The sequence below is a fragment of the Melozone crissalis genome, unplaced genomic scaffold (assembly GCF_028551555.1).
Source record: "Melozone crissalis strain CALT ecotype California unplaced genomic scaffold, PUWL_Pcris_2 ptg000009l_1, whole genome shotgun sequence".
NCBI classification, from domain to species: Eukaryota; Metazoa; Chordata; class Aves; order Passeriformes; family Passerellidae; genus Melozone; species Melozone crissalis.
This window is the reverse complement of record NW_026535787.1, coordinates 6,114,988-6,141,204: the sequence shown is the minus strand read 5'-3', so window position 1 is coordinate 6,141,204 and position 26,217 is coordinate 6,114,988. Positions and strand designations below refer to the sequence as shown.

The 26,217-nt window shown below is 47.8% G+C and overlaps 2 protein-coding genes across 5 annotated transcripts in view; one reads left to right on the top strand and one right to left on the bottom strand.

Moving 5' to 3' along the window:
- The first annotated feature begins 918 nt into the window (after nucleotides 1-918).
- On the top strand, nucleotides 919-9,335 carry ACP6 (acid phosphatase 6, lysophosphatidic). The gene is made up of 10 exons (XM_054270359.1): nucleotides 919-1,113; nucleotides 2,493-2,624; nucleotides 2,718-2,848; nucleotides 3,498-3,577; nucleotides 4,307-4,418; nucleotides 5,857-5,989; nucleotides 6,747-6,850; nucleotides 8,030-8,125; nucleotides 8,322-8,487; nucleotides 8,602-9,335. Exons 1-10 carry the CDS (start codon nucleotides 919-921, stop codon nucleotides 8,725-8,727), a joined length of 1,275 nt encoding a protein of 424 aa, XP_054126334.1. The 3' UTR covers nucleotides 8,728-9,335.
- A 5,665-nt stretch (nucleotides 9,336-15,000) lies between these two features.
- The window catches only part of BCL9 (BCL9 transcription coactivator), a 57,368-nt gene continuing 46,151 nt past the window's right edge, over nucleotides 15,001-26,217 (bottom strand). For 2 of the 4 annotated variants that reach the window (XM_054270415.1, XM_054270414.1), the window contains exons 4-9: nucleotides 24,455-24,771; nucleotides 23,369-23,558; nucleotides 22,793-22,892; nucleotides 20,146-22,375; nucleotides 18,215-18,475; nucleotides 15,001-17,172 (exon numbers count right to left, since the gene is read on the bottom strand). In XM_054270415.1, the coding sequence (XP_054126390.1) occupies nucleotides 16,055-17,172; nucleotides 18,215-18,475; nucleotides 20,146-22,375; nucleotides 22,793-22,892; nucleotides 23,369-23,558; nucleotides 24,455-24,771 (4,216 nt within the window). In that variant the 3' untranslated portion in view covers nucleotides 15,001-16,054. The remainder of the gene's footprint in view (nucleotides 17,173-18,214; nucleotides 18,476-20,145; nucleotides 22,376-22,792; nucleotides 22,893-23,368; nucleotides 23,559-24,454; nucleotides 24,772-26,217) is intronic. The other 2 variants (XM_054270417.1, XM_054270416.1) reach the window with 2 other exon arrangements.

Here is a 26,217-nt window from a genome sequence, read left to right as displayed (position 1 = left end):
TGTATTTTATGATTGGCTTTTCGCAAATATTAAAATGAATATTATATGTGTCGTGTTAGAAAGTAATGCTGTATTAAATCTCTTAAGTACTGTGTTAAATATCGTTTTAGGTTATAAAAATTGTTAAAATAGGAACTATGCTATGTAAGATGCTTTGTTTAAAAGAAAGGACTTGCAGCGAGATAGCAGCCACAAGACACCTAAATCTTTCAGAGAAAAGGAATTTATTGCCCTCTTATCAGAAGAAACGAACTTCTTTCCGCCTCGAAGGCGCTGTTAGGATTTGGAAGAAGAAGTTGACGATGACCAGACAGAATCCTGTATTTAAATGGAATTTATGCATCATGTATGAAGTGTATGAATATGCAACAGGCTATTGTTTTTAAGGGTTAATCCTTTGTTAACATGTGTCCTTTTTCGGGCTCGTGATGCCCAGAAAAAGGTACTCGGACATCCTTCACTCTTTGTTTTTATTGTCTCATATTGTCCTAATTGAGTTTACCCAGATGGTTATTACTCTAATTGTGTTACTATTTTTTAGCCATTTTATTACTATTAAACTTTCAAAAATTTTAAAAACAAGCGACTGGCGTTTTTCACACCGGCGCCCCAGGTCCTTTCACAGTGGGCCACCTTCCAGCCACTGTTCCCCGCGCCTGGAACGCTACGCGGGGTTACTGGGCACACGGGCACCGCGCGAGTCCCCAGGGAAGGTAACGAAAAGCGGGCACGCGAACACCGGCTGCCGCGGGCGCCGGCCGTGCCGCCCAGCGCCACAACGTTCCCCTGCGCGGCGCCCGCCGGGAGCCGCAGTCCCCGCCTGGTCCTCGTCCGCGGCCGTTTCCAGGCGGGGCTCGGCCGGGGACTGCCCTTCCCACTGTTCCCCGCGGTGCGGCCGGCCGGGCCGGCGGGGCCGCCATGGGCTGGGGGCTCCGGCTGTGCGTGCTGGGCGGCCTGGCTGCCTGGACGCAGCGGCGCCGGGCGGCGGCGGCGGCCGCCGAGTGGAGCGACAGCGAGGCCGGGCGGCGGCGGTATCTGGAGCTGAGGCTGGTGCAGGTCCTGTTCCGGCACGGGGCGCGCACCCCGCTGCGGCCGATCCCGGGGATAGAGCCGGTGAGCTCGGGACGGGACGGGTCGGGGCGCGGGCGGTGCGGAGGTGCCCCGAGCCCGAGCCGGCGGCGTGCCCGCCGCTGAGCTCCTGCCTCGCTGCCGGCAGCCTGCTGGTTTGCCGTTTATTCCCCTTCCGAAAGAGATACCGAGAGTGATTTCCGAGGGGAAAGAATGGGAATTGGGAGCTTGCACCGCATGCCGCGAGTGGCTGGACAGCTGCCCAGTGGAAAAAGGCCTGGGGGTGCTGCTTGACAGCGACTGAAGTGAGCCCGATGTTCGCCGAGGAGACCAGTGCCATCCTGGCCTGGAGCAGCAGGAGCAGGGCAGGGATCGTCCCTGTCCAGTTGTGGGTGCCTCAGTTCAGGAAGGACATTGAGGGGTGCTGGAGTGATGCCAGAGAAAGGCCACGGACCTGGGAAGGGTCTGGAGCACAAATGTTAGGAGAAGCCACCGAGGGAGCTGGGGGTGCTTGGTCTGGAAAAGAGGAAGCTTAGGGGTGACTTTATCACTCTCTACAACTTCTTGAAAAGAGGTTGTAGCCAGTTATGGGTCAGTCTTTTCTCCCAGCAGGATGAGAGGAGACAGTCTTTAATCTGTGCCCCAGGAGGTTCAGGTTGGACATTAGGAGGAATTTCTTTACCAAGAGGGGGATTAGACATTGGAATGGGCTGCCCAGGGAGGTGTAGGAGGTGCCTGTCCCTGGAGGTGTTTAAGGAAAGACTGGAAGTGGCACTGTGGCCTGGTTGACACAATGGTATTCAGTCACAGTTTGGGCTTGATGTTCTCAGAGGTCTCATCCAACCTAATTAATTCTGTGATTCTTTAAAGTGGAACAGCAATAGCACATTGGTGGGACAGAAGACAGCAGAGGGAACAATTGCTGCAACTACAGGAAGCCCTCAGGGGCAGGATACAGGGATGGGCATCCCGGGACTTTACTCCAAGGCCAAGTTGTGCACCTCAGGTGCTCAGCAAAGGTGTGGCTCCTGCCTCAGTGTTAGCACAAGGGATCTGGTTTCCCCAGCTTCCACTGAGGTGGCCTGGGGAGGCAGCAGGGGTTAGCTCAGGTAGTTTCCTATAGCAGCTTTTAGATGTGTAACAAAGAGCAGCAATTGTGATTTCCTACAGATTCTTCTCCTGTAAGGGAAGTAAAGCAAGTGCTGCATTTCCTGCACATCACATCTGCAAATCCAGAGAGTAGCACTGCTCTCATTTCTCTATGAGCTGTGTAAAGAGATCCCTTTGTCTCCGTGTTGTGTTGTTGGCAAGCCAGCACACTGTAATACTCCAGTTTTAGTTTAATGCTCTTAAAAGTCCTTGGTTTAATGCCCTTGAAACTTTTCCACTGAAGCAGTTTGTTTGTTTGTTTGTTTGTTTTGAAGCGGGTGGAATGGCAACCCACTCTTTTGGATGTACCTCCTAGGACTAAGTTTGAATACATGGTGACAGACCTAAAGGGAGGACCTCAACCTCCCTCGCTCTTGGATGAGGAATACTGTAAGACTGTTTTTAAGGTAAGAGTGTATTTGCTGGTGGATTCCTCTTTCCTCTGTAGACTTTTTTATTTCTATGGTCCACTGGAGACCTCTCCTTCTCTTTGCTCTTAGGGTGGTGCAGCCGCAGGACAGCTGACCTGTGTGGGGATGAAGCAGATGTACACCCTGGGGCAGCGGCTGAGGAGAAACTATATGGAAGAAGTCCAGTTTCTTTCACCAATATTTAAGTCTGCTGAAGTCTTGTGAGTCTGTCAGTTCCCTCCTGGACCTTCCTATCTTCCTGCCTCTTAACCAGTAGCCTTGTGCTAGGGAACACTTGATAGCATATCCTTCTTCACCCCACAGCAAACTGTCTGGCCCCCCTGGGCCTTCATCTTTGCTTAGCCTGCAGAGCCTGGCACCAGAAATCACTCATGACACAAAGCATTCAATTGCCCAGCAGTCCTGAGAGTGATGCCAGGGACAGATTCATCTCACCTAGGCTGAGCCACTGGCAGTGCTGTTATGCACTTTCGTGGTGAGCATAACACCACAAAGAGAAACAGGCATTTCTGGAGCACTCTTTAACTCACTGCAAACAGCTGAAGTTCAGTGAGATGAAGCAAGCCCTGCTGCTCACATCAGTAATGCTGAGAGCATCTGGCTTAGGATGGGATAAAAAAAAATCACACCAGAGAAGTGCCAGTTTATCTCCACTATCTCTGACAAGCAGTTAAAGGGCAGTGCAGATTATAAGTGTCTACCTAAGATATCTATAGTGACAAAAGATGTGTCCTACCACAGATTTCCAAAGCCATGGTGGAATCCTCAGTTCCAGCAAAACCTCCCCGCTGCAGCCATGTTAACATGAAGGAGAAAGTGCTGCCTCACAAACTGCTTTCTCTCTTTCAGCATCCGTTCCACTAATATTGTCCGGAATCTGGAGTCCACACGCTGCGTGCTAGCTGGGCTGTACCAAGAGCAGAAAGAAGGTTGGGGAGACTTCTGAATAGTGCCTTTCCTTGCTTGGTCTTCCCTAGATGCTCACACCTTCTGCATCCTAACTCTCTCTGGCTCCTAGCTGTTACTTCTTCCTCGGTTCTTTGCACTTGGCTCCCTTCCTCAGTTCTCCTGGTCCTGTAGTTCTTTACCACTTTGTCACTTGTTCCCTCTCCTTGCGTATCTTTCTGCCGCTCTTTCAGACCTGCTGAGGAGGTTAGTGTTAACCCTCTTCAAAATCAAGAAGGCTAAAAGTTCACACATCAGAAAAAGGTTTCTCAGGGAAACCCAAGTGTCTTGGATACAAGTTCAGTGTCTGGAGTAACTTTCACCTGTATCCTGCAGTTGGTAACTACTTGTTCTAAAAATACGCTCTGCATTTTAAAGATCTCACATCTGCTCCTTCCACATTCAGTTCCACTAACAAGTAGAAGTGACTTGCCAGAGCTCCTTACACTTCATGACACAGAGACTAATCTTTGGCACTAAGAAAAATGAACACAGAACTGGGAAGCTTTACAAAGTGCACAGCAGGCATCCCTGTGGAAATAAATGCACAGAAACAAGTACAGTGGCTTGTGTTGCAGGTGATAGATAGCTCGAGGGAAATTGCTAGTTGATAACACTGGACTTGAGCACAAAGACTGCGGGAGTGATTATAAAGCAGTCTAAAGAAACACAGCTGCACTACTGATCACAGAAACTTCCTTCTTGTTCCACAGATCCTTGTTCCAAAGTTTCTCTTGAAGTTCCAGTCATTGTCACTGATGAAGCATGCACTGAAATACTCTACCCCAATTACCAGAACTGCCGGCGCCTGAAAGACATGACCAGGTAATTGCCAGCAATATCTCCCCGTATGATTTCACTGCTGTTTGGTTTCACCAGTAGTCATTTACAACAGCACATTTTTTTCCCATTTCCCAATTTCTTTCCCTACCACTTACTGTTCTTTGGGAATGGTTAGCTAGTTGTATAAAATACTTGGTAAGCGGAATGATACACCAGGCAGTGGCAGCAGAAGAAGATAAAACAGGGACTTTTCCTTGAAAGACCAGTTTAATTTAGTCTGTGTCTAGCAAACATTCATTACTAGCTAATGTACAGCTAGTCTGTAGCATTGCTGCAGGGCAGAATTAATGTCATCTACATGTCTTAACAAGCCTTTCAAGTGTGAACATACTGGGCCTCCTTTTTATATTCAGCTTCTGGTTTGGGGGTTATTTCAGCACTCCCGTTGCATTCATACCTTGAAGAAACTGAAATATTCTCAGCCTTGACACATTTAATGAAGGCTAATGAAGTGAAATAAGGAAGATCCTACATAGAACACTCATGTTTGTGGAGTCAAGTTCTTTGAAATGCCTGTGCCAGGCTTGGGCACAGGGCAGAAAATGAAAAAGAGAGGCAGATATATTACACTTTGGCTGGATTGTACATTAGCATGTTTTTGCCCAAAATTCAAGAGCTGTCAGAATTCACTTGCAAGAGCTCACTGTGCAGTGTTTGACTCTGCAGCAAAGGATTGGTCTAGACAGTGGTGAGGTGACAGTCCCTAGAAGCAGCATATTCAGCCTCCTTGAGTAAACCACCTGTCCTGTAAAAAAAGGAGTAAACTGCAGGGTCTGCTGCTCCCTGCCCCCCTCTGCCCACCAAACTGCACCTTTTGTGACCATATCAAAGTAGATGTTTTGAGCTGCACTAAGCACTGCCTCAGCTTGCAAGCTACCTAGGGACTACAATGGCCAGCACGGATATTCTCAGCTAAATTTTTTAAAATAGAATTTAAAGCAGCATAAAGATGCAAATGGCTTCCAACAAAGCAAAAGTTGGATTTAAGCTACAAGCGAGTATCTAGGTGTTTCCCATTTCCCACACCATACAGCAATCAGTTTAAAGCTGCTTCTTTCATGAGGCAGTTAAAGGCCTCCTGAAAGAAGACACAGACCTGAACTGTTGCAGTATGACCAGATCTGTTAGCTGATACACAGCCCTTGCTTAGGGGGTGGCACTTCTGGGGTGTTCACATCTCATCTTAATTTTTCCCCCTGCCTTTGGGAGAGCAGAGAGCCAGCTCTGATCCTTGAAATCTGGATACAGCATCTGTTCTTTCTGCGGCTCAGAATCCCAACATCAGAAATCCCTCAATATGCTGCAGTGCTTCTCTTCTACCCCTCACTGATGTGGGAGAACTCCACTGGGCTGGGTGATGAGAAAAACAAAAGATAGCCTGGTGTGTGAAAAATTTTTGGTTTTCTTAATTCCTTTACAGGAGTAAGTCAGAGAATGCTATGCACCAGCCAGGCATCTGTGATGACTTGGCAAAAATTAAGAAGAGTATGTGCATTAATGATGATGAATCTCTGGATTTTTTTGTCCTCCTCGATAACATTTCTGCTGAGCAGGTGAGCTGAGCCTTTCTGTTGCACTATCACAGAAAGAAACATCCCCTTAGCATGTACATGGAAGAAATCACAGTGCCAGCACCCACAGATACTAATGTGCACTCCAGCAGCTTTCTATGCAACCCAGAATGCTTCTAGAAATAGCATGGCCTTTGGAAAAAGGGTTTGTGGGGTCACCCGTGCTGTGGGATGGATGAAGACTTGTCTCCAGTATTTTTGTTCTTACCTTGAAATGCAGGGACAGCAAGCCTCCAAACCTCTTCCCTGCACTCCTCTAAGTATTTCTTTCAAGTGTAATGTAGAGCTAATAGAGACATTGGGCCTTGCTTCGCCATTATCAAGTGCTTCCCCTTTTTTGGCACTCAGCACCTAACAGTCATCTTAATGCCAGTTCCAGCACACTGCCTGTGAGCCAGACTGCTTCTGCTGCTGGAAGGAAGCTGGGCACATTTCTACCCCTCCTTAGTGCCTCTTTTTTGCTGGAGCTAATGATAACTGGTCTGCCAGCTGAATGGCTCAGTGTGTTACACTCCCCATGGAACTGGATCCTAAAGAACAAACATCCATCCTTTTGGTGCACAGAGCAAGTCTGTATGTTTAAAACCATCCTAAAAACCCTCACGAGTATCGTAGTACAATCCTGTAGTACAAATGGTGTGACACAGGCAGCTGTTTTCTGTGGGCAGCCCTCCATGTGTCCTCAGGCTGGGTTCAGAAAGGGTCAAACCCTACCACTGTGCTGCATTCCTCCTTCCAGGCACACAATATGCCAAGCTTCCCTGCGCTGAAGAACTTCCAGCCGACGGTGGAACGCCGATGTGTTGACTCCATGCTTTTCGTTCTGGGAGACACTTGTTCCAGGTGATTGCCTGTGTCCATGCCTCTGGCCTCAGTGGCTGTCTTACCTAGGGTGGATATGCTAAACCAGCTTACTTCAGCAGACAGAAATGCTTTCCCATCTGCTGCATTCCCCCACGAGAGCCCACTCATGAGTTTTGTGCCTCAGGCATCTCAAGGTAAAGTTCAGCACCTTGAGCCCTAGGAAAAAGGATTGCACACTGAGGTAGGCAGCGAAGGCCTCAGTTGCCACAGAGGTTTAAGTGAACCAGTGGCAAAAGCAGAAGCAAAGAGGAGATGCTTCCAGCCCATGCCCTGAGGCTGCCCTTGCAGTTGCACAAGTACAGTCCAAATTCCAGCCTGGGAAACTTTTCCCAGGGATGGCACCTGCACAGCTCGGCTGAGAAGCGCTGGCGCTAGCGGAAAAAGTGATGCCAGGCCCTGCACACATGTAACTACATGCAGAGAGACTGCTGCTACGTGCAGCTAATTACCTCCTCCACAGTTGTTTGTAAAGGCTGGCTGAGCCTAGCAGTCATTTTCCTTTCAGATTCATTTGCAGCTGCCACATTCACCAGCTCTTCTCAGGTGGTAGTACAGGACTGTCTTTTCTTTACCATGTATTAGAGATCTCAGGTAATGAAAGACTGATTTACCCAATTCCCACAACACCCAGGAGAGTTTGTCACACACATCTTCCATTTCCACTGATGTATTCATTAGGTAGAGGGAGTTTCTTCTCACCAGATATTGCATAAAGATAATCTCTTTTCTTTAATAAGAGAATAAAAACTACTTTTTAAATGTAACAGCCACTTTCTTGAATCCTGCCCCTCCTCACCAAAGACCCCAACCACTTCAGCTGCTGTTTTGCAGCAGTAATCTTCCCTAGATTACTCAAAAACCATACCAGGGAAACAAAACAGCCTAGAGAACAATCAAAGAGTTTCTAGATTGTCATTTACATGGCCACACCTCATGAAACTATTGTTAAGACATCTCTTCTCCCATTCTGCAGTCACATTAGAGTGGTGACTGCACAACAGATGAACTAAAAACTGGCCATATTAATTGCATTTAATAGTTCTTAGCTACACTCAGTGCAGGTGATCAAATCATAAGAGAAAAGCAGGTTCTCAAGTTTCCATGTATAATTGTGTGAAAGTTTTAAAACTAGTAAATTTATTTCTGCTTCTTTTCTAGAGAAATGCTTCAGATGAGTATTGGCCTCCTGCTCAATACTTTGGAGAAGAACATTAAAGCAGCAGTAAATCCCTCAAATCCAGCTGAAAAGGCCAGGTACAGCACAGAACTTCTCCTCTAATCATTATAAATTCTAACTTGATGGCACTGTGAAAAACTGGTTCAGAAAGACATCGAATTTGTGGGATTAAAAGGAGTGCTCACCTGCTAAAAAAAGCATGAGTGCTGCTGCCTATCCATGGAGGAACACAGCTGACATTCCAACTCTGTCTTTTCCTGGTTTTTTTTCCAGAAAGCTCTTCCTCTACGCTTCTCATGACTCCACTCTTATTCCTCTCCTGCTGGCACTGGGCACCTTTGATAACAAGTGGCCACCTTATGCTGCTGATGTGGCCCTGGAACTGTACCAGCACCGGCGCACCAAGGAGTGGTTTGTGCGCATGACCTACCAGGGAGAGGTGAGATCCCGTGGCAAGTCCCTCCTGCAAATCTTGGGCTTGTGGTTCCACCATGCAGCAAAAAAGGGCTTTGGCAGTGCACAATATCTGTGATTCTGTCTCTTTGCCTTGCAGGAGAAAGTGGTGAAAGGCTGTAAAACAGGACTCTGCCCACTCGAAGAATTTCTGGACGTTATTTCACGGTACTCGCTCACTCCGGAGAAGTACAGCAGCCTGTGCTGCAAAGTGGACAGGAGTTGAAAAACTAACTCATAATTAGTTATAAATTAAAGTTAGTCACAATTTATTGTCACAATCTTCGACTGTTTTTCTTTATGTCCTTGCTAGCCTTCTCTATTGCAAATGTATTTTAGATGAGGGGACATTTTCCTACCAGACACAGGGTGGCACAGTGTCACTTTACACTGTTAGCAGCAGGCTGAAAGAAGCCACGTGACAGAATGGCTCAAGTTTTCTTCTGAGGTGACCACACAAAAGCAGGGAGAGGCTGAAAACAACGAGGGTGAGAGGAGACCATTTAAAATTGCCCATCTGTATCAGGAATATTGACAAAACATGCCTCTTCCTCATTTGCTGGGACTGTGGGATGAAGCCCAGCTTACTCTATGCTACCAGCCTTGAAAGCTTTGACATAACATTGATTTTATGTTTGGTAAACTGCAGAAGCCATTGTGCCTTTCCCTTTCTTTTGGCATTTTGGAGGGTTGCTTTCTGCAGCCAGATGAGCCTCCCTAATTGCACAGCATTGAGCTACCCCATCTTCTTGAGGGCATTTTCACGCACAGGAAACATCTCCAAGGGGACAGCAAGCCTCCAAACCTCTTCCCTGCACTCCTCTAATTATGGAAATTCTGCCATGAACATGCAGAACAACCACAGTGGGCCAAGTACAAGAACACACAATCTTGGTGAACTCTGCTTAATGTGCTTTAAACAAGGAAGTCTGGGGAGCTGCTATCAACTTCAGCTTTGGGCAGCAGTGACCTATTTTGCTCTTGCTGAAATAGGCAGACAGCACTAACCAACAGCACTACTTCTGGCTGAGATGACAGCTTTTCCTGTAAGAATCAATGTTGCCAAAGTCATAGAACCAGAATGGTTTGGGTTGGAAGGCACCTTAAAGATCACATAGTCCCAAGCCCCTGCCATGGGCAGGGATGCCATCCACTTGAGCAGCTCAAAGCTCCATCCTACCTGGCCTTAACACTTTCAGGGATGGAGCATCCATAGCTTCTCTGAGCAATCTGTGCCAGTGCCTTACCACTCTCACAATAAAGAATTTAACCTAAAACTCTCCTCTTTAGTTTAAAACTGTTCTCCCTTCTCCTATCACTGTCTGCCCATGCAAAAAGTCACTCTCTATTTCTTACAAGCCCCCCCATTAGGCTGCTCTAAAGTCCTTCTGGAGCCTTCTCTTTTCCAGGCTTAGCAGCCCCAACTCTCCCAGCCTGTTCTCATAACAGAAGTTATCTAATTCTCTGATAATCTTTGTGGCCTCCTCTCAACTATCTGTACAGGTCCAAATCTTTCTTGTGCTGGGTGCCCCAGAGCTGGATGCAGCACTGCAGTGGGGTCTCACCAGAGCAGAGCAGAGGAGGGGGGGCAGAATCCCCTCCTTGATTGCTGCCCACAGGGCTCTGCATGCAGCCCAGAACATGGTTGGGTTTTTGGGCTGCGAGCACACGGTGCTGGCTCATGTCCAGCTTTTCATCCACCACAATTCCCAAGTGCTTCTCCACAGGGCTGCTCTCAATGACTTCTCCTAGGCTGGTCTCAGGTCTGGGATTGCCCTGAGCCAGGTGCAGCACCAGGTACTGGGACTTGTTGAACCTCACTAGGTTCTCACAGTGTCACTTCTCAAGTTTGTCCAGGTCCTTCTCTTGCGTCAACGGCACCACTTGACTTTGTGTCCTCTGCCAACCTGCTGAGGGTGCACTCCATCTCACTGACTATTTCATTGAAAAAGATCTCCACTTTTATATAAGTAAATAAAACGTGGTCCCTACATCCCTTGGGATTGGCAGAGGTTAAAATAGAGGGACCATTTATTAAAATGGCCCTGCAATTTAGGTTCTGTGTTACCCCTTCTCACTTAGTGAAAAAATCACTTAATGTAAGCCATTGACAGGTATGTGATGGAGGCACTAGAGCACCTTTTCCCTAAGAAGAATGGGCTGGATTTACCCCTACCCTTTCATTAGCCTGCCCCCACCACAATTGCATGTTGACACCACGCACAGAGAACAGAATAATTTGAATGCTAAATACATTGCTGGAGGTCTCACTGAACTGCTATTAGAAGCTGTCAAAAAAAGCAAACACAACATTGTTATTTTCCATCAAGTTTTTGTACAGCCTGAAACCATAATGCCACTACATAAAAATCAATGCCTACCCCTTCTTAAGAACAGTGTGTTCTGCTCTAATCAAGCTCCCTCTTATACACAGTTTCAAGTATTTGGGGAACAGTGATGAAAATACTAGGTCTACAATTACAAGTTACTTGTGAGGCATGAACTGCTTGGAAAAAGGCATCAGGAACTTTGGCCATACCAAAGGGGAATTCACATACCTATTCTTAAATAATAACTAGGAGCATCCCTAACAAAACTGACCAGCAGTAAGGAAGGTAAAAAGTTGCAGCACAGCCACAAGCCAGAGCACTCAGAAGCACAAGTTGCTTAAGAGGGCACTGCTTTTACACAATTAAGATCCTCCTATCACTCTAGGCAGGGTAACACTAATTTCAGTAACAGCAGAAGACCTGAGAAAAGCAGGCCAGTGGCTTGGAGGAAGGCACCACTGGGAACAGCTTTCTTCCCTGTCTCTTGCAGGGTTTCTGCAGTGCCCCCTCTGCCCTGTTCTAGCCTTACCTTTGCCCTCAGTGCCAAAGTGGTTGGGCCATGCAATGGTCCATCCCACTGAGCACTTCCATGGTAGTTGTGGCCCACAGGATGAAGGAGGAGTTATTTCTGACCACAACTAGTGTAAATGATCATTTCAGAAGAGGATTGGGTGGACAGTGGAAGAGTTTTAATACCAAAAGACACAACTAAGTGGGAGCTACTGTATTGCAAACACAGCATGGAAGAGCTGAGGCATTCCTGAGAATGTGGAATAAAAATTCTCAGAAATCAACAATTCCCCAGTATCCCAAACAAAACAGCATCACTTTTTTTTGTGGGTCATTAACTATTTTAGGTTGAAAATGACTACCAACTAACAAAGTAAAGTACATTTTAGTAAATACAGGCCTATATCAAACATGGATCATTTTTCCTCGAGAAGTGTCACATTAAGGAACATGTTTCAGCCAGCAGCCTGGTAAGGCTGCACAAGGAAACCATTCACCATCATGACTAAAAAAGGACACCACTGTCAGACATATTTTCTGAAAAACCCTTTCATTAGGATCTTTTCTCCTGAGAATCTGGGAAGCTTCAGCTTCTCCATGTTTTGCTACTTTGGAATGTGATTTGGAGAATTGTTTACCCAGCATGTGAAATTGTTTTTACTTGATGACCAATGACAGCCACCTGTGTCGAGGCTGGGAGCAGTCACAAGATTTTATTATTCTTTTTCCTTTCCTTTCCTTGCTTTCTGATGAAATCCTTTCTTCTATTCTTTTACTATAGTTTTAATATATAATTTTCTTTTAATATAATATATAATAAAATAATATATCAGCCTTCTGAAACATGGAGTCAAGATTCTCATCTCTTCCCTCATCCTGGGACCCCTGTGAACACCACCACACACCACCAATAAAATGTAGCCTGTCCTGCCACCCAAGTGAAAACCAGCACAGCAGAGAGCACACAAAGCACCTCAAAATTAAGCCCTGCATATACCCTATTTATAACAGTCCCAACAATGGGGGAACAAAAAATGGGGCATTTCAACTTACCCTCAGAAAGATTTGGGCACCCACATCTACTCTCGATCAGGACACATGTATGGTACCAGAAGCACTGCCAGCATTCAAATCCCAACCAAGACTGATGCAGACCAGATCTCCACACACAGGTCTGTCTTCCAAAATGTGACCCATTAGACACCCCAAGGATGTCAGGACTAAACTCCTAAGGCTGGCTCCTTGCTGTCATCTTCTTTGGCAGATTGGCTGGTCCATGATACAGGTACAAACCTCCAGTTTATTTGGATGGTGCTTAAAACTGCCCGTGTACTTCACAGATGACCTGAGTGCAAGTCTACTAATTTAAAACAAGCAGATTTCAAATATTTCAAACTTTTGATTTAGCAGGCACATTACTTGGCGTTTCAGAAGTTCACCATCTGCTGGGTTTACCTTTTAAGTCTCTCCACACTCCGGCTGCGCAGCCATCTGGGATGAGATAATTTGAACAGCAGACTGTTTCCTCCCATGTTACTAGAGAGGAAGAGCAGCCAAGCATGTATGAATAAAGTCTATTTCATTCTTTCAAACAAAGGTGGAGGAGGATGATTTGAAAGCTTAAAAAAAAAAAAATGGGAGGGGGAGGGAAGAAAACTAAAAATGGCAACCCACTTTCCATCTTCAACTGTACCATGACTACCAAAGCTGAGTCACAATTACTATTGATAAGCAGGAGGGAACAGATCCTGACTTACAGATCCTCAGGTGAATCCACAAGGCTGACAGCTAGAAAGCTTTTCCATTTGCAAAGCAAAAAGGGAAGAAATGGAATCAGAGCAAAACAAAGAAGTTCATCTACATACACGTACACAGTCATTTTCACAACTGGAGCCAGTTAAGACCTTACCAACTCTTGTTCATCTGCTGGTGCACCTATGTGGACTCAGGAGAATCCACATCTTCTGCACTTTCTGTAGGAAAAATCTCATTAAGATGCCAAATGGCAGCATCATAAATTAGACACAGAAGGAACTTTAATTATACAGTATGTTTTCAATGTATCCTCTCACTGTTCAGTGGCTTTGAAACAGTGAATTTCCTATGCTAATTTTCCTAGAATAAGTCACAGCCACCTCAAATCCTTTGCTATTCAAAATCTTAACAGGCATAGGAAGCCCTACGACAGTTTAAAAAAATCCCAAAACCTTCTGCTCATTTCTATGTCGATCAAAAACTTTGCTTTGTTCAACATGGTAAAAACAGTCAGGAGTGATGGCAGAAGTGGCAACACTTGAAAAGGTTGCATTGTAACAATTCCCATGCAAGGTCCTCAAAAGGGAGCTGTGCAACCACTTAAAGAGGTAATTCCACTCTACAGAAATAACACTTACTGTGTCATTGTCATCTCCTTCCAAAATCTTGACAAGCCCGTGCTTCACGCTGCCTGTCTTGTCAGAGGGAAGCACCACAACAGACATCCTACACTTTGTCAAAAAAGTAATTCTCACCCAAAATCATCGTATATTTGCATGACAGCACAAAGGTGAATTTGGAAGCAGACAACAGAAGGCTCTGAGGCTTGCGTGCCTCCAACACTGCCTGGCTTCACTCATTTTGTAACACCAGCAACAAAAGTTTAGTAAATCAGCCACCAAGAGGAATTCTTTTTCCACCTGTTAAGGATCAGTTAACTCTAAAAAATTCTCACACACAAGCATGTTAAAAATTCTGATTCTCCACATGAATATTCACACTAATGGCCAGCCCTCTGAAGAAACTACTCATTGAAATAGTTTTAAGTAGCAGTAAGTGGAAGGAAGAACAGATTACCCACGCCATATACAGTGCTGGGGGACCAGAGAACAGCCAGCCACAGAGCCCACACCCTGGCCTACAGATCCATATCTGGCTCATGCTGGTATTCTCCAGGAGCAGGGCTCAACTCCCAATCCATGTTTTGTCATCCATCCTTTCACTCCTCATAAGCAGGACCATAAAACCTCCTTGCTGAAATCCTCTCAAAAGGCAAGTTTGAAAAGACAGGGGATTAGGAAGCAATCGATGAGAACTGTGGCAAAGCAACAATTTACTCAGCAGGGCTGTCTTGATAAAAATCTGCTCACTGACAATTTCTCTCTCACCTTTGTTATTAAAGTTCATCCTTCCCCAGCATCTCAGGCTCTCAGTGCTGGCAGTCAGAGACCTGACCCAAGCCAGAGTCCCCAGAGAGGGACACAATGCCAGTGCCTGGGCAGACTGACGCTGCTGCTCAGGGGGAGCTCAAACCCGTGCACCTTGCAGTGCTGCAAACACTCTCCAGGAGGAAGTGATGGAGACAAGTTTCATCTGTTCCTTGACCCTCAACAAATTGAGGAAGTCTGTAAGTATAGTTCCTGGGGTGCTCTGAAATAAGACCTCACTCCAAGGGAAAACAAGCTCAGGTCAGGATTAAGTTAACAGAATTGCCTCAAAAGGAGAACACAGCTGCCTATTGACCAGACTCTTAGGAGCTGTCAAAGTTTAGCCCACCTGGCCTCTAGACTGGCTGTGATCAAATGGAAGAGCAAACAGTCATCTGGCCAGCTGATTGATCTGGACAGAAACAACTGGACTGGATAAAGGAGACAGTTCATTTTTGTAAGAAACAATATATTTTATTTTTCTGACACCACAGCCCTGGCGAGTGGTTTTGTACCAAATTTAATGGAGGTTACACAGAACGTTTTACGCTGGGGAGGAAAAAAAAATAACCACAAAAAAAAATCCTGGATAACTTTTAGTGTCTGTTCCACTCCCACATTAATAAAATTCACTTGGGGTTTCTAAGAAAAGGAGAATAGGAAACAGTGAGAGAGACTACTGTAGGATGTAACAGTGTCCAAGTCCAGCCCCTTCCTAAAAGTGGGAAGAGTCCCCACGTGAGGAGAGGCTCTCCTAGATTTACTCCCCAAAATAACACAATGTATTGCAGCTGCCATAGGAGGAGACAGAAGGGGACGGAGAGAGAGAGAAGCCTATTTAATAAAGAGTGGGAGGGAGAGACAGAAGGTGCTGGACAGCACGCCATAATTTGAAAAATATGTCCTTAACTTATTATTTATTTCTTTTAAAAGATTCCCCTCACTGAACTTAAGTTCCTTTTTGTGCTTTTCATTAATACTCTGCTCTGAGGTCGTAGTTTGGTTTTTCTATACATTGGAGTTGAAGGAAAATAGTCCAAAGTTCTGAAGATGGATTCTCCACCTAAAGTAAACAGCCTAGAATCCCATTCTCCTCTCACCCCAAAGACTAAAGTCTCTGCTAAAATCCCTTTTACAATATAGTACAGTACACAAAAAACCCCAAAAATAACCGAGAGTCCTGGGAGAAGCCAGTCCGAAGGACGTAAACATACAGAGAATGGTGCAACTTGTGACAAATGGCAATTCTCAAAATACAGCTACAGATTCTCAAAGCAGGTGCCGTCACGGGATACCCAAGTCCACAAAAATAATTTTTAAAAAATAAATCTTAAAAAAAAAACAACCTGTTAAAATGAATATTTTTTTTTTTTTCAGGTAATTCCATACATTCGAGATTTCCCAAAGCATCCTCTGGTCTCTTTTCACCTATTGCATGGCCAAACTGTACTCCTGAAGCTCCCAAAAAAGCCCTCAGGACTCGGAATCTCATCTTGACAAGGATCAGAACATCCAGTCTTATGGTAGCAGCTTAAAACATCATGTTCCCTGGGTTTCCAGGGCCTTGGCTAAATCCTCCCATGCCAACATCAGCAGCCATACCTCGGGGCCTCATCTGGGGGGGAATCATGATGTTTTGTTGGGGTCCCATCATGCCCTGCATCGACATCATCATGCCGGGCGAGCCCACGGGGCCCGGGTGGCTGTAGAGCCCGGCGGGGGCGCGGTCCTTGCCCGGGATCATGCCCACGGCGGCCACGGGGTTGCTCATGAGCGCGGGCTGGCCGGGCATGGCGGGCTGTGCTGGTGACATCATGCGGTGGTGCGGCCCCATCATGCCCTGCTGCAGGAAGGCCGGCGGCCTCATCGGGTTGTGACCGGGCATGGACGGAGCCGTGCCCAGGGGGATATCCGGCGTTCCCACCGGCCCGGGGCCCCCCATGCCGGGCAATGTTAGTCCCATCCTCGGCGTCTGCTCTCCTATCATCCCCTGCATGTGGGAGAAGCCAGGCCCGGGACCCTGCGGCTGCTTGCGGCCCGGCACCTCCCCACGAGGGAAATACTGTAGCGTCTGGCTGGGCTTCTCCGACGGGATAATCCTGGACAGGTCGAACTCGGGTATTCCCGTGGCTCCGGGACGGATCACCTCCTGCAGCTCTGGATCGGTGAAAACCGAAGGCATGTTGTTTCCGAGAACAGCGAAGGAGTCTGGACCGCCAGGGCCTCCAGTCTTGCAAAGTGCTGGATCTGTCGAACTTTGGGGCAGGTTGGTAGGACGCCCCAGAGGTCCTTCTCCGTGGAAGCCCATTCCTGCTGGGAAGTTGCCTTGTCCGCCGCTGGGCCCGTTGTGTGGAAATGGCACCTGCTGTGGAGGGGACTGTACGGGAGGGAACCCCTGCGGGAAGCCCAGGCGTCCTTGAGGTACCATTGGAGACTCCTGGGAACCGTGCCCCATCATTGGGTTGTGTGACATCAGGCCGGGTCCCACGGGGACCCCGTGAGGAGGTATATTGGGTCCCATCGCATTTGGAGAGGGCATCTGGTTGTTATGGGAAAGAGGCTGGGTCATTCCCATTGGGCTAAGGGTTGGCATTGGACCCACTGGGTTTGGACCTGAAATTCGAGGATTCTGAGAATTAATGCCCATTCCTAGGGAAGAAACAAGGAATCACATTTAGACAACAACCAGCAATAATCAATAAAGCCATCAGAGAGCTTTCTGCAAGGTTACCAAGTCTGCACACACACAAAAAAAACAGTGCTAGTAAAAAACCATCAGCAGTGGCTTTGAAAAGTGTTAGTTTGACCAGAAATTCGATGCCAGTCAAACAGCCACCTCCCTAATCTTGTCACTGCCCCATCAGTGACAAAAGCCTGCTCCATAAGTAGGATTTCAATCCAAACCATACTTTTACTACCTCCCTGGCAGTCTGGATGACACAGGCAGTAGCAAACATGTCTGAGACAGATTATCAGCATATGGACACTTGTCCACTGGGAAGCGACCGGAACTCCTTTCAAAACTCAGCAGTGATAAATCAGGTAACCTTCATAAGACTAAGAGGCACTGATCAATGAGGTTAATGAGTTACCATCATGAACTTATGCAATTAGCCAGCTTTCCCCAGATATATTCTGCCATTACTGTGTGAAACACGCTGCAAAGCTACAGGTAAACTCATCAAGAAATCATTACCAATTGCCACTCTCTTGAAACATCCGCTCATTCCCTTTTTCAACTATTAATTCAATAGGGTGGAGATGCTACAGCCTACTTTTATGTTTTTGATGATTCAGTGTCCAAACAAACCCCCCAAAAACAGTGAAGCTTCTATGGCACTGCCTTAAGACAGGAGAGGTAAAGTTTGCTCTGGATAACACATTGTAGGTTCGACCCTTAATCCCATCAGCAGCCTTCATTCACACAAACAATTCCAGTCTGCCTGAGGGACAATCTCTCCCACACAAAAGTGCTTTCCATGTTAGACACCTTCTGAAGAAGGCACACTTTCTGGACAGAAAAAAACAGTTGCAAGGAGAATTTCCATCTCAGAGAATTGCAAATGTTTCCCCAAAAACAACCCGTGGCTACATATTCCTCAAGTTTTTTCCCATCTCACTGTCTTCATTTGATGAGGTTTCCACGAAATCACCCTGATGCCTTGTGCTAATGTGCCTTTGATTTTCTTACCTGGTACGCTGTTCATAGGTGGCAAGTTTGGGGAGCGCGCTGGAGGGGAGTCGTCATCCGAGCTGGCCACAGTTTTGATGGCATCGTGATAGAGCGGTGTAGAGCTGGGCATGGCAAATTTGGACATCCTGGACATCATAATGGAGAGGGGATTCTGGGACAGGGTTGGCTCTGGAGGCATTGTGTAAGGACTGCTAGAGGGAAGATTTCCAGGCAGAGTTGCAGGAGCAGACTGGCTGACTGTGGAAGGAGGTGGACCACCTTAGGAAAAAAAAGAAAAGAAAAAGAGAATGAATTTAAATTTTTCTCCTTCTTACTGTTTTCCTTAAATCAAACTCTTTTCCCCTAGAAATCTCAAAAACTAGAAATCTTTCCTATTGCAAGACTTTACATGACTAATGCGGTCAACGATTATGAAAGGTAACCAGAAAAATAAGCCTATTGGTCAAGTTGATTAATATCTGTTTTTCTACTGCATAACATTTCTAACTAGAACTATCTTGAGCCTCCACAAATCCACATGAAGAATTATCAGTTTAGTCTGAAAATCTTACTTCTCAGTTTTCATACACTGAAGACAGTTTTAGGTACCAGAGCTAGCCATAAAAATCAAAATCTAAAATGAAAAAAGACACAGGCAGCACAAGGCAAGCTGTAGCAGATATTATGCTGAGACATGCAAGCACATTTGTGACAAGTTGCATCAGGAGCTACAAGTAAAACTCCCTGTTTACATTGCATTTCTTGTTTCATATAGAGATATTAGCTGCTTATTCCAGTGAAAGAAAGATTCTCTGCACCTATTAGCTTAATGTCATCCTTTCCTCTCACAAAACTAGAAGTAACTTAGCTGCACTTCCAATCTCCTTTGTTCTTCACTGATGAATTTTATGCCACCCAGACCAATGTGCAGACGCTAAACTGAAGCTGTACTCTCACTGAAAATTCACTGCACGTTCCTCAGCCCCTCCCAGCCAAAAGAGGAAATGAGAATGGAGAATACAAAAAAACTGCAATGCCAAAAGATCCATGGTTTGGAAGAGCTGCATGTCAAAGCATTCATTAAGCACTAAGTAAGGCACAGACTGAAGCACTTTGGTGCCCTCCCGAGCCGCCGACCCCACAGGCACATCCCGGTCCCGGTCCCCGCCGTTACCCGCGGCAGCACTAGAGGGCAACGTGGGCAAAGGGCTCCACTCTACCAGCCAGGAGAATTTCCCGGGCGGGAAGGCTGCCCAGAGCTCTGGAAGCCTGGACTGAAGGGCTGGTGAGCTTTGAGAAGGTGAGTGCAGAGGTGTGCCAGCAGCGGGACCCCGAGGTCCCAGGCACAGCACGGCTCAGCATGTAACCAAATGTCATGTACAGCGGTGGTTAGATCGCTCCAAAATGCTACAAGCCTGAATAACTGAATCACAACTTCCTGTCTGCAATGTAAACCTACAAATGACCAACCATTCCTGACTGTGTCTAGATACACAGCTGGTTAAGTGCTCTGCATGTTTTTGTAGGAACCTTTTATACCAAAGTGCTTTAATAACATCAAGAGGATCTTCTCCATTGAGATACAATGACTATGAGCTATGGAAGAACAGCACAAGACCCTTCCAAGGAGAGATTTCCCCCATCAATTCTCCATATCTTTTCACACCTCTTAACCCCATCCTTTTGCTTTCACATTCTCAGAGTGATCAGCCCTGAGCTCAACACATGGGAGGCAGGATGCAAACCCAAAAATACAACAGGAGGAGAAGCCCTCGCCCTCCACTTGCATGGCCACCCACCAAACCCTCGGCACAGCCCCCCTCAAATAGGGAAAGGACCATCCAGCTCTTATCCTGCTGCAGGAGCCCTCCTCCCTCCCTGTGCTGCACATCTTGGATGACCCAACATGAACCAAAGCACCAAATCTGGCTAGCAGAGGCTGCACTCACCCGACTCCACGTTCCCCAGCATGGCTGGAGAAGACATGGTTAGAGACGCCTTGTGGTTCGGGGGAATCCCAGGGCTCTGCAAAGGAGGCTTTGGAGATGAAGTCCATCCAGGAGAAGGTGCGGGGAGAGACGGAGACTTGAGGTGGACAGGAGAAGCAGCAGCAGACCCCAAGACAGGGGGGGATTTAATGGAGGCAGCAGCAGCTGCGGCAGTGGGGCCCGCGAGCATTCCTGCCAGCTGGGAGGGCGTCTGAGGGGACTTGAGGTTCCCCGAGGGAGACCCCATCATGGGAGACTGGACCTGGCGCATGGTGGGGGACTTGAGGGGGTTGATTCCTGGCGAATGCACCTGGCCGGCCGCAGAGATATCCAAGGGCTTGCGGCCGAGGCTGCGCTGTGCAGGGGGAGCAGTGTTGAGGCTATTCGGGTTACTGGTGGGATTGAGAGGTAGTGGCGGCATGTGGCTGAGCCGGTTGTTAGTCCTTTGGTCAGGCCCCATCTGTTCTCTGAGATTCCGCAGACCGACTCCCGGGCCCTGAGACATGGGAAGGAAAGGCCTGGGACCCATGCCGTACTCCTGCTGCGGGTGCTCCCCAAACGGCAGCGGCACCATCTTCTGCTGAGAGGAGAGCATCTCCGACACGCCGGGGCGCAGCTTCATCATCTCTTCCGGCCCGACTCCTGCCTCCCTCAGCTTCTGAGGGACCAGGGGTGGGTTGGAGCCCATGCTGACATTCATGCCCATGTCCCCCTTCATGCTGCCAGGGCCCATGCCAAACTCCAGCTCCCTGCTAGAAGCCATTTGTGGGGGCATTCCTTTTGGGAAGTCCCCCCTAGACGGGCTCATCGGTCCTTCTACCGGCATGCGAGGGAAGATGGGGTTGTTCCCAGGCTCCATGTGTCTCTGGGAGGGCATCATTCTGTTGATCTCCATGCCGGGCCTGATGCCTTCCATGTTCAGACCAGGAGGGAGGCCCATCTGTTTCTCAGCCAGCTGCTGCTGGTAGAGCTCTTCAGGCAGCCCCTGCGGATTGGGGAACCGCTCCCCTCGGCCAGGGCCACTGAAGACACCCTGACCAGGAGGGAAGTTTCGCCCGTCTGGGATTTTTGGCACATCATCTGGCCAACTAACTCCCGAAAGCCCGGGCCGTGAGGCTGGATTCGGGACATTGGGGCCTTCCATGTCAGGGTTCATCATTCCTGCAAAACCAGGCAGGCGCATCTGGCTCCCGGGCACGTTGGGATGAGGGGCCATGCCCCTGGGGGGCAGAGAGTGGGACATGTTCATGCCTTCAGGGAAGGGCTCCGGACCCCCAGGTCCCCAGCCCTCACCAGGGGTCATCTGGTAGGGAGGGGGAGGACCTCGGACCACCCCACGAGGCCCGTGCTGGTGGACCATCATGTCCTGCAGGGAACACTGCTGCACAACCACCTGCTCTTGCTTCCTTCTCTTCTCCTCGTAAAACTCCTGCTGCAGCTTGAGCCAGGCCACCTGCTCAGGAGTCATGTGGTCCAGGTGGTCTGGGCCTATGGCTCCTGACTGGGAGTTCATTGGTGGTGGCCCCATTTCATCTGGGGAAAAAGGCATGTCCCTGTGTCCTTGAGGGCCAAACGGAGCCCCTCCATCTGTCCGAGACCCCGACCCTTTGCCTAAACTTTGGGATTGAGCCATCATAGCCTGTATCGGCCCTTCGGGTTTCTTTTGGGGACCATCCAGCACCCCAGCATTTGGGGGTGGCCCCCCACTCTGCCCTCCCGCAAACTCCTTCTCATCAGGGAAGAGCATGCGCTGGATGTCCCGCAGGGTCTGCAGCGAGCGCTCCCGGTGCTCCAGCTGCTCCTGGGACAGTCCATCGGGGTTCTCACCCAAACTGGATGGGTCCCCACCAGACCCCTGCTGGGGAGGGCCTTTGGGGTCTGCAGCAGAGCTATTGCTACCTTGGGAAACTGGGCTAACTGCTCGATTATTGGGGGTTGAGCTCTGCCCAAATCCTTCTGTCTGCAACGGGGTAGAGTTGGCAGGGCTGCCCACAGACATCACTTTGCTTTCCACACTGGGACTGTCCTGATCTATGGGACATGGGGGGCCGGTGGGTTTGGATACTGGCGCTGACACGGGCGGGGTCGGCTGCATTTTGGCGTTCTGGGGAGGGTTCTGGTCCTGGGCAGCGGGGGGCTGGGGCTGTGGCAGGGCCTTGGGTTCAGTCCGAAGTGCAGTGATCTGAGGATTCTGCAAGAGAAAGCCACACTCAGTCACTTGCTCTTCTTCCAGCCATGCCACATAAGCAGCAGTGCAAACAAAACACCCAACCTCGATCCCACCAGCCCAAAATTTGCCTTCATGCAGCAATTACACAGCAGCCTCTTGGCAATGCACAAACCTACTTTGCTCAAGGCATTACTGCAGGGACCCCTTTTGTGTGTGCTAGTTCTGCATGACCTACACGTTGGAAATACACTACCAAAATACTGCAAGACTCTAACTCTTCTTTGGATGACCCAAGACATTTATTTGCAGACAGTCTGAATGACAACTGTCTGTCTTCCTAAAACTTATTTCAGAGTGTAAATAATCATCCATCTCTCTGAACCACACACAGGCACATTTACAATTTCCCCTCCTCACCCCCATGCAGGTATTCCCTACCAAGGGTACAGTGTTTCGTTCCGCCTTGCTGTTTGAGATGTTCTGGATATGAAAGGACACAATGGTTTCCACCTGTCCCTTCAGCACAGCTTCTGCAGCCCTGCAAAGACAGACAGGCAGATGCACACATCCAGCTGAAACCAAGAATCAATTTTTCTTAACTGGCCTCCTTTCTATCTTTCAGCTGGCAAAAGGGAGAAAGATTTAGCCCCACATATTTCACTCTAGATGAGTAGCAAAAAAAAAAATGCTTATGTCTACAAACTCATCAGCATTCAGGGTTCATGTCTCAGTTTAAGCCATCCTGATCCTGGCTTCTATTCATTGCATGGATTGCAAAACAATATCCACCAGTATTTGCCAAAAAAATTATATACCCATACCTCAGAGAATGAAACAATTACTTCTCAGAGCAAAGAAGGCAGGGATATGGTCCACTCCAACCTCTTCAGCATCCCCAAAACAAGTAATGACTTTTTGCTACTTGATGCAGAAAGTGCCCTTGATAATCTCTTAAAAGATGAGCACAAGTGCAATTCCTGCTCTCAGAAGACATTCAAGCAGCTACCTACTTACTTGTTGGCCATCTCAGTAGAAAAGACGTAAACCACTTTGGATGGAGTCTTCTGCCCACTTGCTGGCTCCAAAGTGGCAGTCAGACCATGGGAAGGTGTGGAAGACCTTGGGGCTGAAGCATTTGAAGGAGTCATGGAGTGTGGTGTGTGCTGAGACTCCTGGGACTTCACATGATCAGCAGAATTGCAGTCTGGAAAGGGACAAAGGGGAAAAGAAGGGAATCACTATCTTGGGATCTCTTTGCAAATCAATTCTGGAAACTGATCAGAGCTTTTTCTCCTCTGAAATTTCCTGCTTCTTCCTCAAGCATCACTGAAGGCAATTCTTCTATTACACCACATGTCTTTCCTCTAAAGCCTTGGTGACTTCAAGCAACACTGGGAGAAAGCTCCTCTTGTGTCCCTTTCCAAGGAAAGTGGCAGTTCCCACAACCGATCTCTTTGAATTCTCTAATGACCACATAAAAAAGCAGGAAAACTACACTTTTATGTAGGAACAAAGATAAATATGTCTGCCTCAGGAAAACACTCCTGCAAAACTTCAATTTTTCTTTGGCTCATCCACCTTAGCTAGGTGACCTGGCAAAGATGGACAAGTGAACATGTGGTCAGGTTTTGCACTGCCTCACAGAGGCAATGCTGGAGCCAGGAACAGAAATCCCAGCTCTCTGGCTTGTGTTACCAGTCAGGGTGCTATGGGTTATGTATCTATGTTGACAAAACAGACCTGCATATTGTTAAAACCCCAGTTACAACAGAACAGTTCCTGAAAGGCCAAAGGCCAGAAGGGGACCCACAGGTTGCATTTGTACTTATAAATCCTCTGGGGGATTTTAAGAGTTACAAAGGAACTTTCCCACCAGAGTCAGGTCTGGGCTCTAACCGAGCGTGAACAAGACATTTACCAATGCCAGCTATGACAACCTCTCCTCTTTGCCTGCTTTCAAGACCTTTAGACCTCATTGGATGGAACTTTGAGAGCCCCAGACAAACAAAATGTCTCACTAATACTTGCAGAGCAATTCTCCATCTTACAGAAGATTCAGACTAAGTGTCTGCACTTGCCCATGAACCCTAGCACACGTACCTTTGATTTCTGGGTCATCATTAGGAGTCCCAGCTTCCCTCTGTTCAAAGGAGTCTGCTGAAATGCTCCTCTCTCTCTTCCCCTTCCCCTTGGCACCATTTCCAGCCCCATTCTTCAGCCCCATACTCCCACCCGGGCCCGGGAGCACTTTGGGGGTGTGACCTCCACTTTTGGGGTCACAAGGAGAGGGCTGGGATTGGCTGGTGGAGCCCCCTTGTTTGCCTTGGTTGGAAAATTTGGAATCCAGCTGAGGGTTGCCAGACGGGGACATCACTGTAGGGGGACGGACCATCACCTCCTGCTTTGATTTGGGGCTACTGGGGAGAGAGAGAAAAAAAAGAAAGAAAAGGGAAAAGTGACAAATCACACCATTGATTCATTCAGCCCTGTAGGAACAGATTAAGAGTGAAGCAGAAACAACCACTGTCACCTTTACAAGCTAAGACAATTGCTGACAAATAAAAAATGCCTGCAAGCTTAGAGTCATGCAGGTGCTTTTTTGAACATGCCCTGAAAGGGTTATTATCCAAGATGGAATCTCATTGCTCAAGAAGGCACCAGGGCAAACCACAGACCTGCCAGATCCCAGAAACTGCTGTCACATGAGGACCCACCTCTGGCGCTTCTGTCAATAAAGACAACGGTTTCTATGTGCACAGAGAAGCACCTCACACCAAGACCAGCTCAGAGTAAACAAAGAAGGCACTATAAAGTTCCCCTCACCATTCTCCTGGACCCCAGCTACACTGCAGCTCTGATCAGCAGACCCCCCCCAACCCCTCCCTTGCACCTCCCTATCCAGTTCTACAGGGAGCACAAGGAAAACCCAGCATTGCTGCAGCATTCGTCATCAACCGGGGCGAGCTGCCAGAGAAACACAAACCTCTGACCGTGAAAACAATTAAACCAGCTACAACCTGCCCCTGAATCAGGAAAGTGAAGGATGCCATCTCCAAGCACACTCCTGTAAAATGGGGCAGATGAATCCTCCTCAGTTTGCCAAAGGAGACTCAGAGTCCTTCGTTCCTCTTCCATCCAGCAAATTGCATCCTAAAACTATTTTGCTCCTCTGCAGGTAATAGGCACCCCTTCCCTCCTCACCCTCCATTGCTACTGGATCTTCTGCATTGTGTTTTAGCATCATCACTATCACTTACAACAGGCATCCTCACTGTGGGACTCACACAAGCTGTTCCCTCCTCTGGACACACATCTGACTCAAGCATTCCCTCTGAAACACTGTTAAGCTCCACATGACCTCTAGGAGTAAAAACTCAAACTCGAGAATGCTGTCAATCAGAACCACCTTAAGTCCCTGGACACTGCTTTGTTTTCATATTTTTCCCTTTCCAAATTAGTGGAGAAGAAATGCTGCCCAGCTGCACTGGCAGGTGACTGATGCAGAGGATCTCAGTGCTCAGCTGATCAGTTCTCCAGGCTGTTCAAGCCAATAATATGGAGAAAGCATTTTGTGTGAAAGTACAGAGAGACCTTCTGATGCCCAGCTCTCTCAGGAAATAGATAATTAGAAGAGGAGGAAAGGGAAAAAAACCAAGATGGAAACAGTAGGTTTACTCTCCTATAGCCTATCCAGGCACCTGGTGAAAGGGAGGAGAGCACAAGGAACAGAAAATCCATGCCTCATGGGTCTACAGCTTTTAGCTCATCCTGAGCCTTGCAAACATGGAGACCACCAGCACTGTGCAGCCACTGGGATGCAGCTGATGGGAGCACAGAGGGACCAGGAAGCCACACTGCCACAG